Below are 14,964 nucleotides of genomic sequence, written 5' to 3'. Positions count from 1 at the left end.
AGCTGTCTCCTGTTTGTAAGAACTCCACTTGGTCGGTCAACAATCACCTTATGTTCATCCTTCTATACCCAAAACAGAGTCAAGTAGGCACTTTCTCCATTGCTATATATGCACACCTATGAGGGAGTCTGCATTGGCAAGAGTCTGACCTCATTATAATATCATTTGCATTTTTATCTTCCTTGTCAACTTTCAAGACTACCGTGGGAAGAATTACCCTACAAAGGGAGCTTTGGCCTCCCATGATTTGGGAGAGAACAGAGGTTGCCTTACCCCCACAAATATGAATACATCATAAGTATTACATAAAAAGGTTCAATGCTTGGCCCACTGACGGCCCCCTCTTTTGGGACTGCATACTCCCTTCCCTTTTAGAGTATAGGCCTCACTTTGCTGTGCTAAATGAATGCTTGCTTAAATTGTCTCTACCTCTGCCATGATGGATTCTTTCCTTGAAGAAGACAAGAACTGAGAAAAAACTTTCAAGCCGGGCGTGGTGGCGCATGTCTATAATCCTAGCACTCGGGAGGCAGAGGCAGGTGGATTGCTGTGAGTTCGAGGCCAGTTTGGTCTACAAAGCGGTCCAGGACAGCCAAGGCTACACAGAGAGACTCTGTCTCGAAAACCAAAAAAAAAAAAAAAAAAAGTAAGAAAGAAAAGAAAACACTTTCACCTGGTAACACCAAAGGCTGGATAGAGACTTGGGGATCCAGTCCAAAGGCAGAATTCTCCCTCCCTTAAGGGAAGTCAGTATTTTCTTTTCCCATTAAGACATTCAACTAGTTGGACAAGGCCCTCAAACTTATAAAAGGTCAGATGCAAACATTAATGTTATCAAAAAGGGTCTTCAGTTAAGCATCTAAAAAGTTGACTGTTATGGCCTATGTGAGTTAGTTGATACAGTACCTTAACTCTCACAAACTGCCTAGGACATGCTACTCAAAACAGGCCCGTGAAGGCCACATTCTCATCCTACTCAACATATTTATGCCTGGCCTCCCCGGAACTTCATGCCTTGTGTGTTTCCCTCACGACGGACTCATCTGGGATCCTTTATCAACCTTGCATCCCTCACCGCTGGAAAAAGCGTACTCATCTTTCACAGTTCAGATCAAATGTTAGCTCAGCGAAACTTCAGTACCACACTCCATCCAGAAGACGTCCTGCTTTCCTGTTCCTCTCTGCTGGGGCTGTTTTAGCATTCTTCCACTGCCTCGCTTGTCCAACAAACTGCAGACCAGTAGCATGGGTTTAAGAGGACAGGGCAATTTCCTGAAGGTAGCATTTGTTGAAAGGCACTATCACTCCTAGGCAGACCTAAGGGAAGGCATTAGAGTTATGAAAGCTTAGATGCTAAGAGATGGGTTCTGTGACATTTAATGGCCTCTAGAAAGACCCACCGTTGGCCTGGTCTTGATTTACCTGAGCTTGCTGGATGGGCCGCATGGGCAAGAGATCCTGACCCAGAAAGAATAGGCATCGGCTCTTTGCTGTTGACGACATCTTATTTAACTGTCCCAAGTATCTAGAAGTGGGAAAATTTTAAGATATTTCTCTTAGCTTTGCTCACATGGATACTTAATCTGGTAATGTATCATCTGCACTTTGTTCTGTCTTGGCACAGTTTCTATCAGAATGGAAGTACAAAAGTTAATACTATCTAAAGGCAATATGGATTTGGGTCCTGGCCTAATTAGATCTCACCCCTCATCTCACTGGGTTACACAACTTGTTTGTACCTTGAGTTCTCTGTCTGTCAAACAGAGCTAGAATGACTCTAGCCACTTGGGAATAGTGAGAGGATCTATCTAGCCAAGGGAATAGGTGGAAAAGTCTTCCTTGGAATGGTGCGCTGGGATGAGGCCGTTACTCCGTTGTAGAGTGCTTGCCTACAGTTGATCAGTAGCACCAGACCAAAGACCAAACCAAAGCAAACCAGAAAGCCAAGCAAACAAGCCAACAAGCCAGTGTCCAGTATGTAGTGGCAGCTCAGAAACCCACAGCTATTTCTGCTCTTACTGTTACTATTGCTACTTGAGTTCTGTGTCATGTGGCAACATTATTACTTCTCAGGACAGGGACATGATCACTGTTTTATTTGCATCCGCCCCCTCCCCATATTATAGAGAAGAGAGCAAGGTTCTACATGACCTTATTCGCAGAGATCTGTGCTTGCAGCGTCACCAACAGTACGGTTGGAACCTCACAGCAAAGCTTGCGAAGTTGTTATTATCCCCCTTTGACAGGTGAGGGAAATGAGAATTAGTCAATAAATGGATTGTTCAGTGTCAGACACAGCTGACAAGTGCAGGAGTCTTCACCTGTGATCAGTATAAGATGTCCTCGGGGGTAACTGTGGCCTCTTCCATTTTAGTCTTGATTTCTGGGAGGGGAATTTGACTGATCGCCACCACAACCAAGTTTGCTGCGTGGGCTGAGGCGCTCGCCACGCAGATCCAAAATGACTGTTCGTACTGCTCTTCTACGACGACAAACTGGAAGAGCCTCTCCTGGAAGTTGGCGATTCTTTCTGTCAGGTCGTGAAATTTCACCGCAGCCATGAAGCTGCCGATGGCTAGCGCCACGACTCCACCTGAAACCCAGAGACAGCGCCATTACTTATGACTCCTCTAGGCAGTTGTAAGGTCTCTACTGACGTGGTGCTTCTGCGCTTGGAGAATTGACAGAACAACACAAAGTTGAATTACGTCTAAAAGCAATCGATAATCTACACCGTATCAAAGACAAGAGGGAGAGTTGTCTGGAAAGAGAGTAAGAACAGTGACTGATGGACTTGAATCTGGATGCTTCTCACTCCTCTTATCCAGCGGAACCTCATTATGGAAGACCGCTCTCCGGACCCTCTATGCCTCTGTGTAGATGAAAGTGGTAGGATCCTATTCTTCAGGATAAGGTTTCACCCTGCGGCCGCTCTTTTCTACAGAAGGTGGAAAGTAGCAAGGAAACTGACTGAGGAAAGTGATGAAGTTGTAGGGTGGGTCTCCCCCTATTCCTATTTGATTTAAATTGATAGTCAAAAAAGACATGTTAAGTTGAGTCTGGTAGTGCATATCTGTAATTCCAAGACTTGCCAGACTAAGAACAATTGACCTATACAAAGAGAATCAGATAGGGGCAAAAAAAAAAAAAAAAAAAAAAAAAAAAAGAGCCTGGGCAAAGTGGTACTCTCCAGTACTTGGGAGGCAGAGACAGGTGGATCTCTGAGTTTGAGAGTAGCCTGGTTTACATAAAGAGGTAAGGCTGTCCAGATGGTGAGAATCTGTCTTAAAAGAAAAACAAAACAAAACAAAACAAAAACCCATTCTTAGCTGTGTGTGGAGACTCACACCTGTAATTTTAACACTTGGGAGACTGAAACAAAAGGGTCACCAGGAGTTGGAGTTCAGGCTGGAATACAGAGTGAAACCTTATCTTAAAAAAATAACAGCATATACATACATACATACATACATACACACACACATATATGCTGTTATTTTTTTAAATATTGTTACATACTCACTAAAGAAAATGTGAATACCAGAGACAACTATAAGCGTGGAAAATTCAAACTTAGTTTTGCCCTAAAGGATACGCATACTTTGTACATATTAGTATATTTTTTTTACATTTAATTTAAAAATACAATTAAAATATTCTTAAATAGATTTTAAAATTTGGTTTCTTTCCCCTTCACATGAACATTTTCCTGTATTGTTAAATATCCTATAAGGGCATGACTTTAGAAACGTGTATATTATTTTATTATTGAGCCTGGCCTACTTTTTTTTTTTTTAAAAGATAGCCTTGCTTCTGGCATTCTAGATGATATGAACTGCTCCAGCAAAGCAGGTACCCTATGTGTCTCATCCTCCTATTTTCTTTCCGTAAACCCGCATATGGGATTCTTCAGTCAAAGACTAGTCAAAGGCTGTTTACATTTTTATTCCTTTTGACAATCTGTCTCTTCAGGTTGCCTATTTGTTATGCTCTCATCAGTGAGATTAGGACAGTGGTTCTCAGCCTTCATAGTGCTGTGACCCTTTAATGCAGTTCCTTATGTCGTGGTGACCCCAACCACAAAATTATTTCCTTGCTACTTTATAACTGTAATGCTGATGTTGTTATGAATCATAATGTAAGTATCTGATATGCAGGATATCTGATATGTAACACCCAAAGAGGTTTCAACCCACAGATTGAGAACCATTAAATTAGAGAGTCCTTCCTCTCTGAGGAAGCACATGTTCGGAAATAAGTATTTATTTAATTAATAGGATTGACTACTTCTTATGATGAGAGTCTGTACAGAGATAGGATGCCTGTGGTCATGTGACTATTCGGTATAGCTAGCCTTAGTACACAAAGGTAGATGTGGAGCAATTGATACACCATAATATACATTACAAACCCAGCACCTGTGCTTATACTTGATGATCCTCTTATACAAAACAGAGGAGGCCAGAGATTGTTGCCACGGTGGAACCTTAGCCGTCTGATATGGGTCTTCTGAGACAGAACTGTTTTTCATAGGATTTCATTATTTCCATTATAGATGATTTAGTAAAAACATAATTAAAGGTGAATTATTAGCTAATTCATGTGAACATATGCTCATACATTGCCAATTTCAGCAAAGAAAACAGTCATTTCCACTAAGGTTTTGTGCCCAGAGAGGTGCATGGGCAGGAGTGGAGTGTGACTATTTTAATTTCTTCATACTTAACGGCCAACTAGCTATGTTACAGGGTTTGATGGCCTTGGAGACCACTAAGGTGGACACTTCCCTCGTGGTCAGTTTTAGACTTCTTACCTCCTGGTTGCCTTTGGACCCTATCTTCTATTTCCATGGTAATGCCAAAACCGGAAGACTGTCCTTAGGATCTAAATGGCCATATGGGCTGGGGTACCCAGTTGAGAGCCATTAAGGGAAAGCTACTCTTCCTGGTTAAAAGAATAGTACTTAAGTTCTCCCCGTGGCCATGGGTGGAGATGTGGCATTCTAAACTAGCTTAAACAGTGCACTTTCCTGTCCCTTCTGTCTAAGAGTAAATCCAGCTGGGCCTGTCAATCACCTGACTGCAAGTTCACCCTTTCATGACCCTTAGGAAATCTGACTTCTGAGAGAATGTACTAAGGGGATGGGAGGAATAATTAGCCCCTTAATAAGATATTTCTTTTACTTTTCTCCAAAGCCTCTTCTTTTCTGTAGCCACTTATGCAACCTGCCCACCTTTCTGAAAATGTAACTTTAAAAAACAAACAAACAAGCAAACTTTTCACTGTTTGTATACTGAATGCTTTCTGGGACACCTTGGACTTTCTCACCCATCCTGTAAAGCTCCCCGACTCACCACATAGCTTACCCACCTTCATTGCTGAAGCTTCCGCTTTCTTGATGTCATGGACTTTCTCTTCTCCATCTCCATCCTCCTGGCAGCTGCCAAGATTTATAGCTTGCCTGCTTTCTAATTCCCCACTCCCACCCCAAACTGCAATAAAAATGCCCTTTAGCTTCCTTCTGCATCTGTATTTAAATTCTTTCATGAACAAGACTAAATCCCAAAAGAGGAGCTCCAGGTTTCTCTGGTTAACACTTGGGAGCCCAGCCTGATGGTGTGGACACCACCCTCTTTCCCTTGGAGGCTTCTTACCTGCCAGGACATTCCAAAGGCAGATGCCACCAGGGCCATTGACTGCCCTGTAGGGGACCTGAACAATGTTGAGAATGGCGAAGCCCATGCTGACCAGAGCCAGGGCCAGGGCCAGGAAGAGCAGCAGCAGCACCGTGACATGGAGGCCTGCATTGAGCTCCTTCACTAGATGTGGGAAGACTGCGGAGAGAGATGGTATTTCAAGGTCAGAACATGGTCCTTTCACAGTGTCAGACCTGGCTTATCCAGGGCAAGAGACAAATATGCTGGTTTTTTTTTTTTTAAAACCAAGAGTTTCCCTGAGATCCTACATCTGCCACTTATTTGCTGGCCATCAGTCAGCTGTGTCTTGGAGTGGGCACAAAATCTGAATGCGCCCCACAGTTGGCATTGCACCAAGCCTGCAGTCCTGGGGTCTGGTGTGAACTGCTGTACTTCACATAAGCCCCAGGCTGGGCAGGGTAAATGTTACTGCTTTCAAGTATCGAGGACACTTAGTAGTCACATTGTATAATACTTCATAATATCCATTTCCCATATGAAAGTGGCAGAAGAGGTTTCGTGAAATATTCATTGTACTCTGTTTCTCTGCCACTGGTGCTGGTACAGAAAAATGAAACAACACCCTAAGTGTATTTCAAATATTGCCCGGGACAATCTATTCTTAGACATGACATCTGTGGGTATTGCTGTCATTATGTTTACTCTCTAACTTGGGAAAGGCATGGGGCCTCGCAGGGCCTCCTTCCATTGCCATTACAGGGGGAGCTAGTAATGGCGGTGTGAGATGATGGTAATTGCCTTCTGCCTAGCATAGCTATGGGTTGAGCTCTTTAGACTCATCACCTCATTCAGTCTTCATGATAAAGGATCTGGTCAAAGTATTCAACTCCTTTCACGACAAGCTTGGAGACATGGAGTTCTCAGTATTTGGGCAAGCCAACCCTGAACTCTGTTGTTCCAGGCCTGTGCATTTTGTGGCTTCAAGAGTTTAAGGTTGGTTTTAAACAATTTTACACGGAAAATTTAAAATAATGCACACTCAGGAATCCCCGAGTATGCTCCAAAGTTGGCATCTCTCAAGCCTGAAAAGGAAGGGCCTGGAATTGGATGTGGACACCAGGCTGGCTGGCTTCAAACTCACAGAGATTTGCTTCTGCCTTCTGAGGGCTGGGCTTACAGCATGCACCACCATGCTGGGCTGGAGCGAGGGTTCTTCTCTTTGCTACTGTGCCCTTCCCACTCATAGACTTCCAGGCACCACTTGCATTTACATCCTGGATTCTGATTCAGCTTTCTTTCCAGCTCCGTGTTTCCATTTGCCATTATCTCTGCAGGTCATTATCCCTGGCTTTGGAAACTTTGACTGGAAGGATGGGCTCCTTTCCAAGGAATTTGTCTTTCCAAGGCATTGTTCTTTCCTTTGTTTCTATTACAACTCCCCTCTCTTGAGACCCAGCACCCACTGAGCTTCTTCTTATTTCAGATACAGTAGCTTATACCTAATTGCCCGTCTGATTTTCCTCTTTCTCGATCATGCAGAACTTAGGACACATGACTAGTACAGCAACCTTCACTGAGTCCTTAAAATCCAAAATAGTCACATCATTGGCAAACTTTAAACCTCCTTGTTGATGAGAGTGTAGGATAAAGTCACTCTTGAGTCCTGTAGGGACACACATTCCTATATTCCCATTAAAGAGCAACTTGATCAAATATCTATTGAAACAATTTCATTGCTAGTCATTGCCTTCCAGACAGACCAATGTATTCAAACACACATTGACTATTTATAATAATAGCAAAAGTTTGGAGATAGATTAATTCCTCCTATCAACAAGGTAGTTGAATAAATTTAGGTAGGATATCATAAGAAAGAGCCACATGCTCATGATGATATGAACTTATATTTGGAGTTGGTAAAATGAGAAATTGGGAACCATATTATGATTAGGGAGAAGAGGGATCTTGGAGCCCAAGGAGTGCTGTGGGGAAGGAGGTAATGAGTACCCAACCCACAGCCTCCAGTTGAAGTGTCTTAATTATACACACAGACTGTTGGTAGAGGGGGAATCTCTTTCTAATGCTCACACTCGTTTGTGTTACTCGCAGCTCAGGATCTCCCAGAGAGCTGAGCTTTCCAATTACTCTTTATATGTCACTAGTTAGAAGTTCAAGTCTTTGTTTAGGAGTTTCAGTGTACCAGTTCTTTCTTTTAGTTTTTGAGAGGAACTCTACATTTGACTCTGTCACACTATACTGCTCCCAGAAAGCTGTGGCTCGCTCCTCTCTCATGTTTGTGCTATCTCCAAGAGTTTTAGGCATCTCTAACTTAACGAAACTGAAGTTCAGCTTGCAGCTTGGAATCCACAGCAATGAACACAGCTGATCCATGGCCACCATTAATAATGATACTAAATATGGTAATAAATAAATAAACAATGATAATAAAGTACAAGCTGTGTGCAGGCTCTTCATATATATTCTTTCTTCTTCCCTCCCTTGTGTGTGTGTGTCTCTCTGTGTGTGTGTGTGTGTGTGTGTGTGTGTGTATACACACATGTGAGTGTGCCTACCTCTGGTTGTTTCTCAGATGCTATCCATCCTGGTTTTTGAGAGTCTGTCATTGGGACCCAGGGCTCTCCAATTAGTCCAGGCTTGTTAGCTAACAAAGCTTGAAGGTCCTCCCATCTCTATCACCCCCATGTGAAGATTACAACGGCCTGCCACCATACCTGACTTTTTCCATGGGTGGCTGGGATCAAACTGAGGTCTTCATGCCTACCTGAGGAATACTTTACTGACTGAGCTCATTACCGAGGCCACCCTCTCTTATTCTTGCAGATGAAAAAACTGAGGCCCAGATCAGTTAAATAGTTGAGCCAAGACCACATAGCCAGGAAGTCATGCCTGAACTATTCTACTAACAGGCCGACAGAAATCAGAAACCTTAGATAAACCAGAGTTTAAAATTTTAATCACAATGAAGTTCACATTCTAGAAGGATCACTTTAAATTTAAACTTTTTTTTTTTTTTTTAACATACAGAAGTGATATCTTGCTTGATTATCAGGACTGATTATTTTCTCAGCATCTAAAACTTAGATGATTTGTTTTTTGTTTTTTTTTTTCCCTGATCCCAGAAACATGATCGTTTGCCTGGATGACACAAATACATAAGCCTGGAATTAGAAGTCAGACTGAGGTTTAAGCTCTTGGGGAGATGTTTCTGGGGTAAGATGCAGGAAAGAGACTAGAGCCTGAAAACTACAACACACTCTATTTTAGGCACCATCACAGAACTTATTTCATGCATTGATTTCTCTGATTCTCAATTTGTTCTTTAATAAAATGTCATGGTACAATCAAGACAGAGGAAATGAACCATGAGGGGTGGGGGTGTGGTGTGGTGGGTGGGGTGTTGGGTGGGGCGTGGGGTGGGGCTGGAGTTTGGCTTCAGAGACGGATGTGCTGTGTCTCTAGTCCCGGTATGGCCCATGTCTCCTTTGTCACACAGTAGGCTTCTCTGGGCAGGCACTTGTCTTGCTCTGTTCCTGGTGGTGCCTCTGTTTCCTGGTGGTGCCTGGCTTGTATCTACTCAACAGCACCCCTGAATCCATGCACACCATTAACTTAATGCTTGTTGCTTCTTTCTACGGCCACTCAAACATTACTTTTATTTCAGAAGTTAGAGGTATAGAAAGGACTTTAGTGGTTGTTGGTGACAACGTTCCTGGTTTTCTTCCCATGACTAGTGTGGGAGCTGAGGCTTTCGGATGAGTCTCCAGGAGCCTCTGTGATGGTAAGGAAAGAAGCTGTTTGTAGAGGAGACTCAGTAAAAACTCCCCATTCTAAGGATTACAAGGCACTTTCACCAGCTCCTCTCTGCTGATTTGTACAGCGCCTTGTACTGGGAGGCTTTTCTGAAGACCTTTAGAAAGTAGGAAATCCTGCCAAGGCTGGGAGATGCTAATACACTCCATAGCTATTTTACATTCTATTGGACTTGAGAGCTGTGACCCTGGAGGAATTTAGATTTTCTTTAAAGATGCAGGATGCACAACTTCCCTAACCTATAAGGACAGGAAGAAGCTGCCTCAGGCTCCCTGAGGCCTTTCGAGCATGGCCTCTTCCAAGGTACTGTGAATGCACACTTACACATCTTTGGGGGATGACCCGTGAGCAGCTGAAAACAACATTCTTAAATACAGCCCAACTCACAGCTGAAAATGAAACCCCCTGGATACATAACACACAGTTTTGGTGCTTAGACCACAGAAGAGGACACAGGGATGGTGCCTGTGATGGATCAGAAGAGAAAGGGACGTCTGTTGTGTTTTTCCAAAGGGCAAACAGAAGGTATTTATTGTTACGGCTCCTCATTAGAAGCAGTTTAAATTTCTGGGAGCTGAGGATGGCAGGGCCTTACCATTTGAGGATTATAGACCCATGGCTGCCTTGCCATCCTCTTGCATATTAAAGTTTCATAAATGTCCCATGGACATACTAGGTATCTAGAGAACCCAGATAAAGGACCATTGTGAGATTATTTTTCAACTTCTACTTTTTTAATGTGTGTGTGTGTGTGTGTGTGTGTGTGTGTAGTTTGCACATCTGTGTGCAGGCTTTCAGAGACGAGAAGTAGACATTGGATGTCCCACCATGTCAATCTCTGCCTTATTGCTTAAACACAGGGTCTCTCCCTCACTGCACTCAGAGCTAGGCTGGCAGCCAACAAGCTCCAGCAATCTGTTTGTCTCCACTCCAGAAAGCATTGCAGTTACAGGCATTCATGTGTCCATACCACAGCTACTTTTCCAGGCCCCTAGGTTGTGGTAGTAGTGGCGTTATTTCCATTTTAATTGATGAGTGTATATAAACATACTCAGAGATTTTTCTAAGTAAACACAATGAACATGTATTTTCTTTTTTGTATAGACATGAAGACAATTTGTCAAGGGGTGGAACATTCTATTTTTATGTATTTAGTGAGATTCCTATCCTGGCCCGGTTTTTAAAAACATTGTCACCGTTCTGAGATACAAAAATCAAGTGACGGGTAAGATTTCGTATTACCAAGCCACTGATGAAATATAGTTTTATCGAACACTATTTTTTACTAGTGATTTGCCAGTTTGATTCTAAAGGCTGCTGAATATTGTCTCTCTTGTTTTGTTTTCTCTTTCCCAGCAGATCTTTCCAAGACTTTTTTGGACTCCTGCCTTAAGGCTTCACGGGATGGCTCCATTTACCTTCTGAGGACCTCTGAACTCAGGCCAGTGCTGCTGGCTGCTCTTCTTTAAGCCATCAAGTGCCGGTCCCCAGTCTGCCTGCCAGGAAACCTGGCGCCTGCTCTTCAAACCCCAGCAAACTCCTCAGGCTACGAAGCTTTCATGGACGTGGGGGCAGTTGCCAGGTTTCCTGGAGGACCCCTTCTGCGGGCAGTCTGCACCTGTGCACCGTTGTAGTTAAGACTACAAGAGTCACATGGTGAGGGTCTGGCGTCAGGCTCTGTTGTTTCCCTGGCAGAATGAGTGACACCCCCCCCCCCCAGGTGAATTAGGTAACTTCTCAAGCCTCAATGTATTTCTGCTCAAAAGTGGGAGCATTCCCGACGCTTTCATTGTAAGGATGTTTTTAAAGCTTAAAAGAGTCAGGCAATGTGCAGCTTCTAGTGGGATGCCTGGCACACGAGTGATATTTTACTAGTCATTATTACTAGAAGTAAAGTACAAAATATACACGTTCCTATTTCTGGTATGTTTGTTTATTTCTTTTAGAAAAGTAAGGAAAATTCTCTTTGCATTGCTGCATAGGGAGCTGTTGGCTGCCTAAAGTGATGTCATGTATAGGTAGGCAATAGCCTAATCCCACGTTTAGACATAAGCACCCCTGCAAAACACCAAGTGTACACATCCATTCACACGCCCCATTATACTTACTTGTAAATTGGGACTGTCGACCCCCGAGGCCGCATTGCCGAACTTTACACCCTCGGAAGAGCCCGTAGTAAATGTCCCCGATGAATTTGACCAGTTCCGGGTCTGTGGCATTGACTAAATCCACTCCAGTCTGACACAGGATTTTCCCGCTCAACCAATGGGGTACAGCCAAGGCGACGATGATCAGGAGGAAGGAAGAAAAGCTGAGGAGAGACGCCAGCCCATACCACGCCTTTTTGAACCATCCAGGCATGCTAGTGAGTGCAGATCATCCCGCCAGCACTCTGGGCAACAGTAGGGCAAGCGGACATCTTTCCAACACTCGCAATAGCCTGCTCCGTACACTCTAATTAAGCCTTTCTATCCGTCTCCTCACCCTCCCTCAGTGCCTGCCTCCTGAGCTTGTGTTTACTACAGGCACCTTCCCAGCCTCTGAAGACAATCCTCCCTTGATACAGCAGAGTGTGTTACCCAAGGAAGTAACTCTATATCTCCCACCGGACTAGGGTTTCAGGAGAGGCTTTAATTGTTCCTCCGTTCGACTATTTTAAGTCATCCTGATGTAGACATTATAATGACCAGAGTTATTACTGTGCAAAACCAGGTAGAGCTGCTGACCAAGGGTGCTAACTAGACTTATTATTATTATTATTTTTTCATGGCAGAAGCAAACAGAAACAGACCCATTAGCACTCACGTGTGTTAGCAACAACGTGCAAGATCAAATGTCGATCTCTTCCAGGCATGCCCTGGCATTTCTTTCTCTAAAATGTCACTGCTGTCAGACTCCCCAGAACCGTTAGTAATACCATGAATTGACCCTGCTTCGGAAGGCTTAAATTGAAATCTATGAATCAGAACTGAATGAATGTGTTGCTGGCTGAACTGTAACATGAAATCAATTTGTTGTGGCTGCAGGGCCATGCTCTTTCCTGCTCCCCCTTTTCCATGGCATCTGACATGGGCCAAACACTTTTATTTTTCTTTTTGATAATATATTCTCCCTATGCACCTTAGACCTTGAATTTGCAGTCCTACCTCAGCGTCCTGGATGTAAGGATTATGGAGTGAGGCTACTGCCTTGCTGAAAAGTTATCATCTAAAACTCAAGATCTATCTGTATGTGTATCTCTCTCTGTGTATTATCTATCTATCTATCTATCTATCTATCTATCTATCTATCTATCATCTATCATGTGAACCTATCATTTATATGTATGTATGCATGCATGCATGTATATATGTATACATGTATGTGTCTCAGTGATGACTTCGTATCTGCATATAATGTTACTTTGATCATATTGTTTTCCACTTTGCCACTCGTATTCCCTTCCCATTTCCTCTGGATCCCTTATTTCCAGCAAGTCCCTCTCTCTCTTCTCTTTAATCTGTAGACCCCAGGAATGAATCACTTTTAGTCTCCATTTTATGCTGTGGTTTTTAGAATTGCGACCGTCACTGTATTGCTGAATATATACATAAGGTCCTGTGAGCCTGGCAAAGCCACCCTGTGAGTACCTTGGGGAGCATGGGCAAAGGCAGCACAGTACGGCTTCCAGTGTGGCCACCCATCTCTGGATGGGCTTCTGGAGTTGCACTGTTGGTCAGTGGGAAGCTTGAGACTCTTACATGGAGACATGTGGGCATGTTATAAAAATGGCATGACCCCTGCTCCTGAGGGGACTCGCTGGAGTAGGTCCAGGAAGGAAATAAAGAACAGGGTTTCTGAAGCTTGTGGGGCAGAGCTTCTGAAGCCTTGCCAGGCACAAAGGGCGTTAGTGTACAATTCTGCATCTCCGATGCTCCAGCAACGCTGTGGGCCAGGCTGCTGTTCTTCTGATGGGCAAAGCAATGTGGGCACTGGGCTGCAATGTAGGTCTTTAAAATACAGCTGCTTATCTTTACCACAGCAGTCTGGAAACAGGAAATGTTTATCCGCCAATAAATGACACAGTACATATAGGAACCCTCCTTGGCATATTAATACATGACAAATAATATTAGCTGATGTTCTTATTTTAGCACTAACACTAAGAATGTTTTTAGGAGGTAGGTTGTACTTAGTGCCTGGGAGTCATGGTTTTGTATTAAATGACGAGCTTAAGACAAATTTCAATGTTTTGAGGGTTTTCAGAAAAACAAACAAACAAAAACCAAACCAAACCTCTGTGGGTTAGTTAATACCTGAGTTCTAGCAAGCTCGTGCCGTGTTGACTGAGGTGGTGGCTGAGAGGAGCTCTAACTATTGAAGACCAGGTTCAATGTTGCTTAGGCAGGTGTTTGAGTCTCCCCATGCCTTGTTTTTACAGCCAGTCACAGGACTGTTGTGTGCAGGAAAGTGAACTTGCACCTGCAAATTGCTTTAAACAATCTGGCACGTGGAGGGCACTAGACAAATGTGCCTTTCCCTCCCATCTGGTTTCTCAACAAGTCTATTTTGGATAATGCCGCTCCTGACAGTGGAATGCTCTGATGTCCACTTCCTGCTGTCTATGGTCATGGGTCTGCAGGTCTTATCTGTTACAAATAACAACTGTGTTGTGTGCAAGGCACCCTATGGGATGGAAGCACAAGGAAGTTCAACATAGCATCTGTCTCTGAAGGTTGCATAAACAGAGGCAGATGTCCGTTTTTAGCCAAAGGTGATTTTTACCCATCAAGGGATCTTTAGAAATATTTAACGTTTCCCCCCCCCTCTGTTTCTCATCCCTCTTTCTCCTGGATTCAGGGGTTGAATCTAAGACCTTAGGCATGTTAGGCAAACACTCCAGGATTGGGTTACATCCCCAGCAGTCTTCTTACGTTGAAACAGGGACTCATGAAGTTACCGAGTCTGGCCTTGAATTCAGTCTGTTGTCCAGCAGGGAGCTTGTGATCCTCTTGCCTCCATCTCAGAAATAGCTGGGACTCCAGGCTTGTGCTACCAGGCCTGCCTAGAGATACTTTGATCTTTATGACTGAGGACAGGGGCTTGCTACTGGCTTCTAGGGTTAGAGCCCAGAGATGCCGTGAATACTATAAACATACAGGCTCAGTTTCAATTACCCAATGCTAAATGTCAGCAGTGCTGCTGTTAAAAACAAACAAACAAACAAACAAAAACAAACAAACAAACAAACAAAAAAACACCTGTGCTCACTTGGGAGGCAGAGGCAGGCGGATCGCTGTGAGTTCGAGGCCGGCTTGGTCTACAAAGCGAGTCTAGGACAGTCAAGGCTACACAGAGAAACCCTGTCTTAAAAAACCAATGAAACAAAACAAAAAACCCACCTGTGCGCATGAGCAGAAATAACTAATCTATTAGTGGTGGGTGACACTAGGATCTTCTGGGGATGATTTGGCGGGTCTCAAACATAGATCTGGGA

At 43.6% G+C, this 14,964-nt stretch overlaps 1 protein-coding gene across 1 annotated transcript; it reads right to left on the bottom strand.

The window, feature by feature from the left end:
- Window positions 1-2,170: 2,170 nt before the first annotated feature.
- Window positions 2,171-11,906, bottom strand: Clrn2 (clarin 2). The gene is made up of 3 exons (XM_051165290.1): window positions 11,597-11,906; window positions 5,655-5,834; window positions 2,171-2,593 (listed from the first exon to the last, which is right to left on the bottom strand). The coding sequence occupies exons 1-3, from the start codon at window positions 11,847-11,849 to the stop codon at window positions 2,328-2,330; spliced, it is 699 nt and encodes a 232-aa protein (XP_051021247.1). The 5' UTR covers window positions 11,850-11,906; the 3' UTR covers window positions 2,171-2,327.
- Between the last annotated feature and the right edge of the window lie 3,058 nt (window positions 11,907-14,964).

Source organism: Acomys russatus, chromosome 22, assembly GCF_903995435.1.
Source record: "Acomys russatus chromosome 22, mAcoRus1.1, whole genome shotgun sequence".
Lineage (NCBI taxonomy): Eukaryota > Metazoa > Chordata > Mammalia > Rodentia > Muridae > Acomys > Acomys russatus.
The sequence above is the reverse complement of the archived record's forward strand: the minus strand, read 5'-3'. Positions and strand labels throughout refer to the sequence as shown.

Coding starts and splice junctions, on each gene's coding strand:
- Clrn2 (XM_051165290.1), bottom strand. CDS start 11,849: ATGCCTGGATGGTTCAAAAAGGCGTGGTATGGGCTGGCGTCTCTCCTC. Junction 5,835..11,596: donor TCGACAGTCCCAATTTACAA/GTAAGTATAATG, acceptor CTCTCTCCGCAG/TCTTCCCACATCTAGTGAAG. Junction 2,594..5,654: donor CCTTTGGAATGTCCTGGCAG/GTAAGAAGCCTC, acceptor TCTGGGTTTCAG/GTGGAGTCGTGGCGCTAGCC.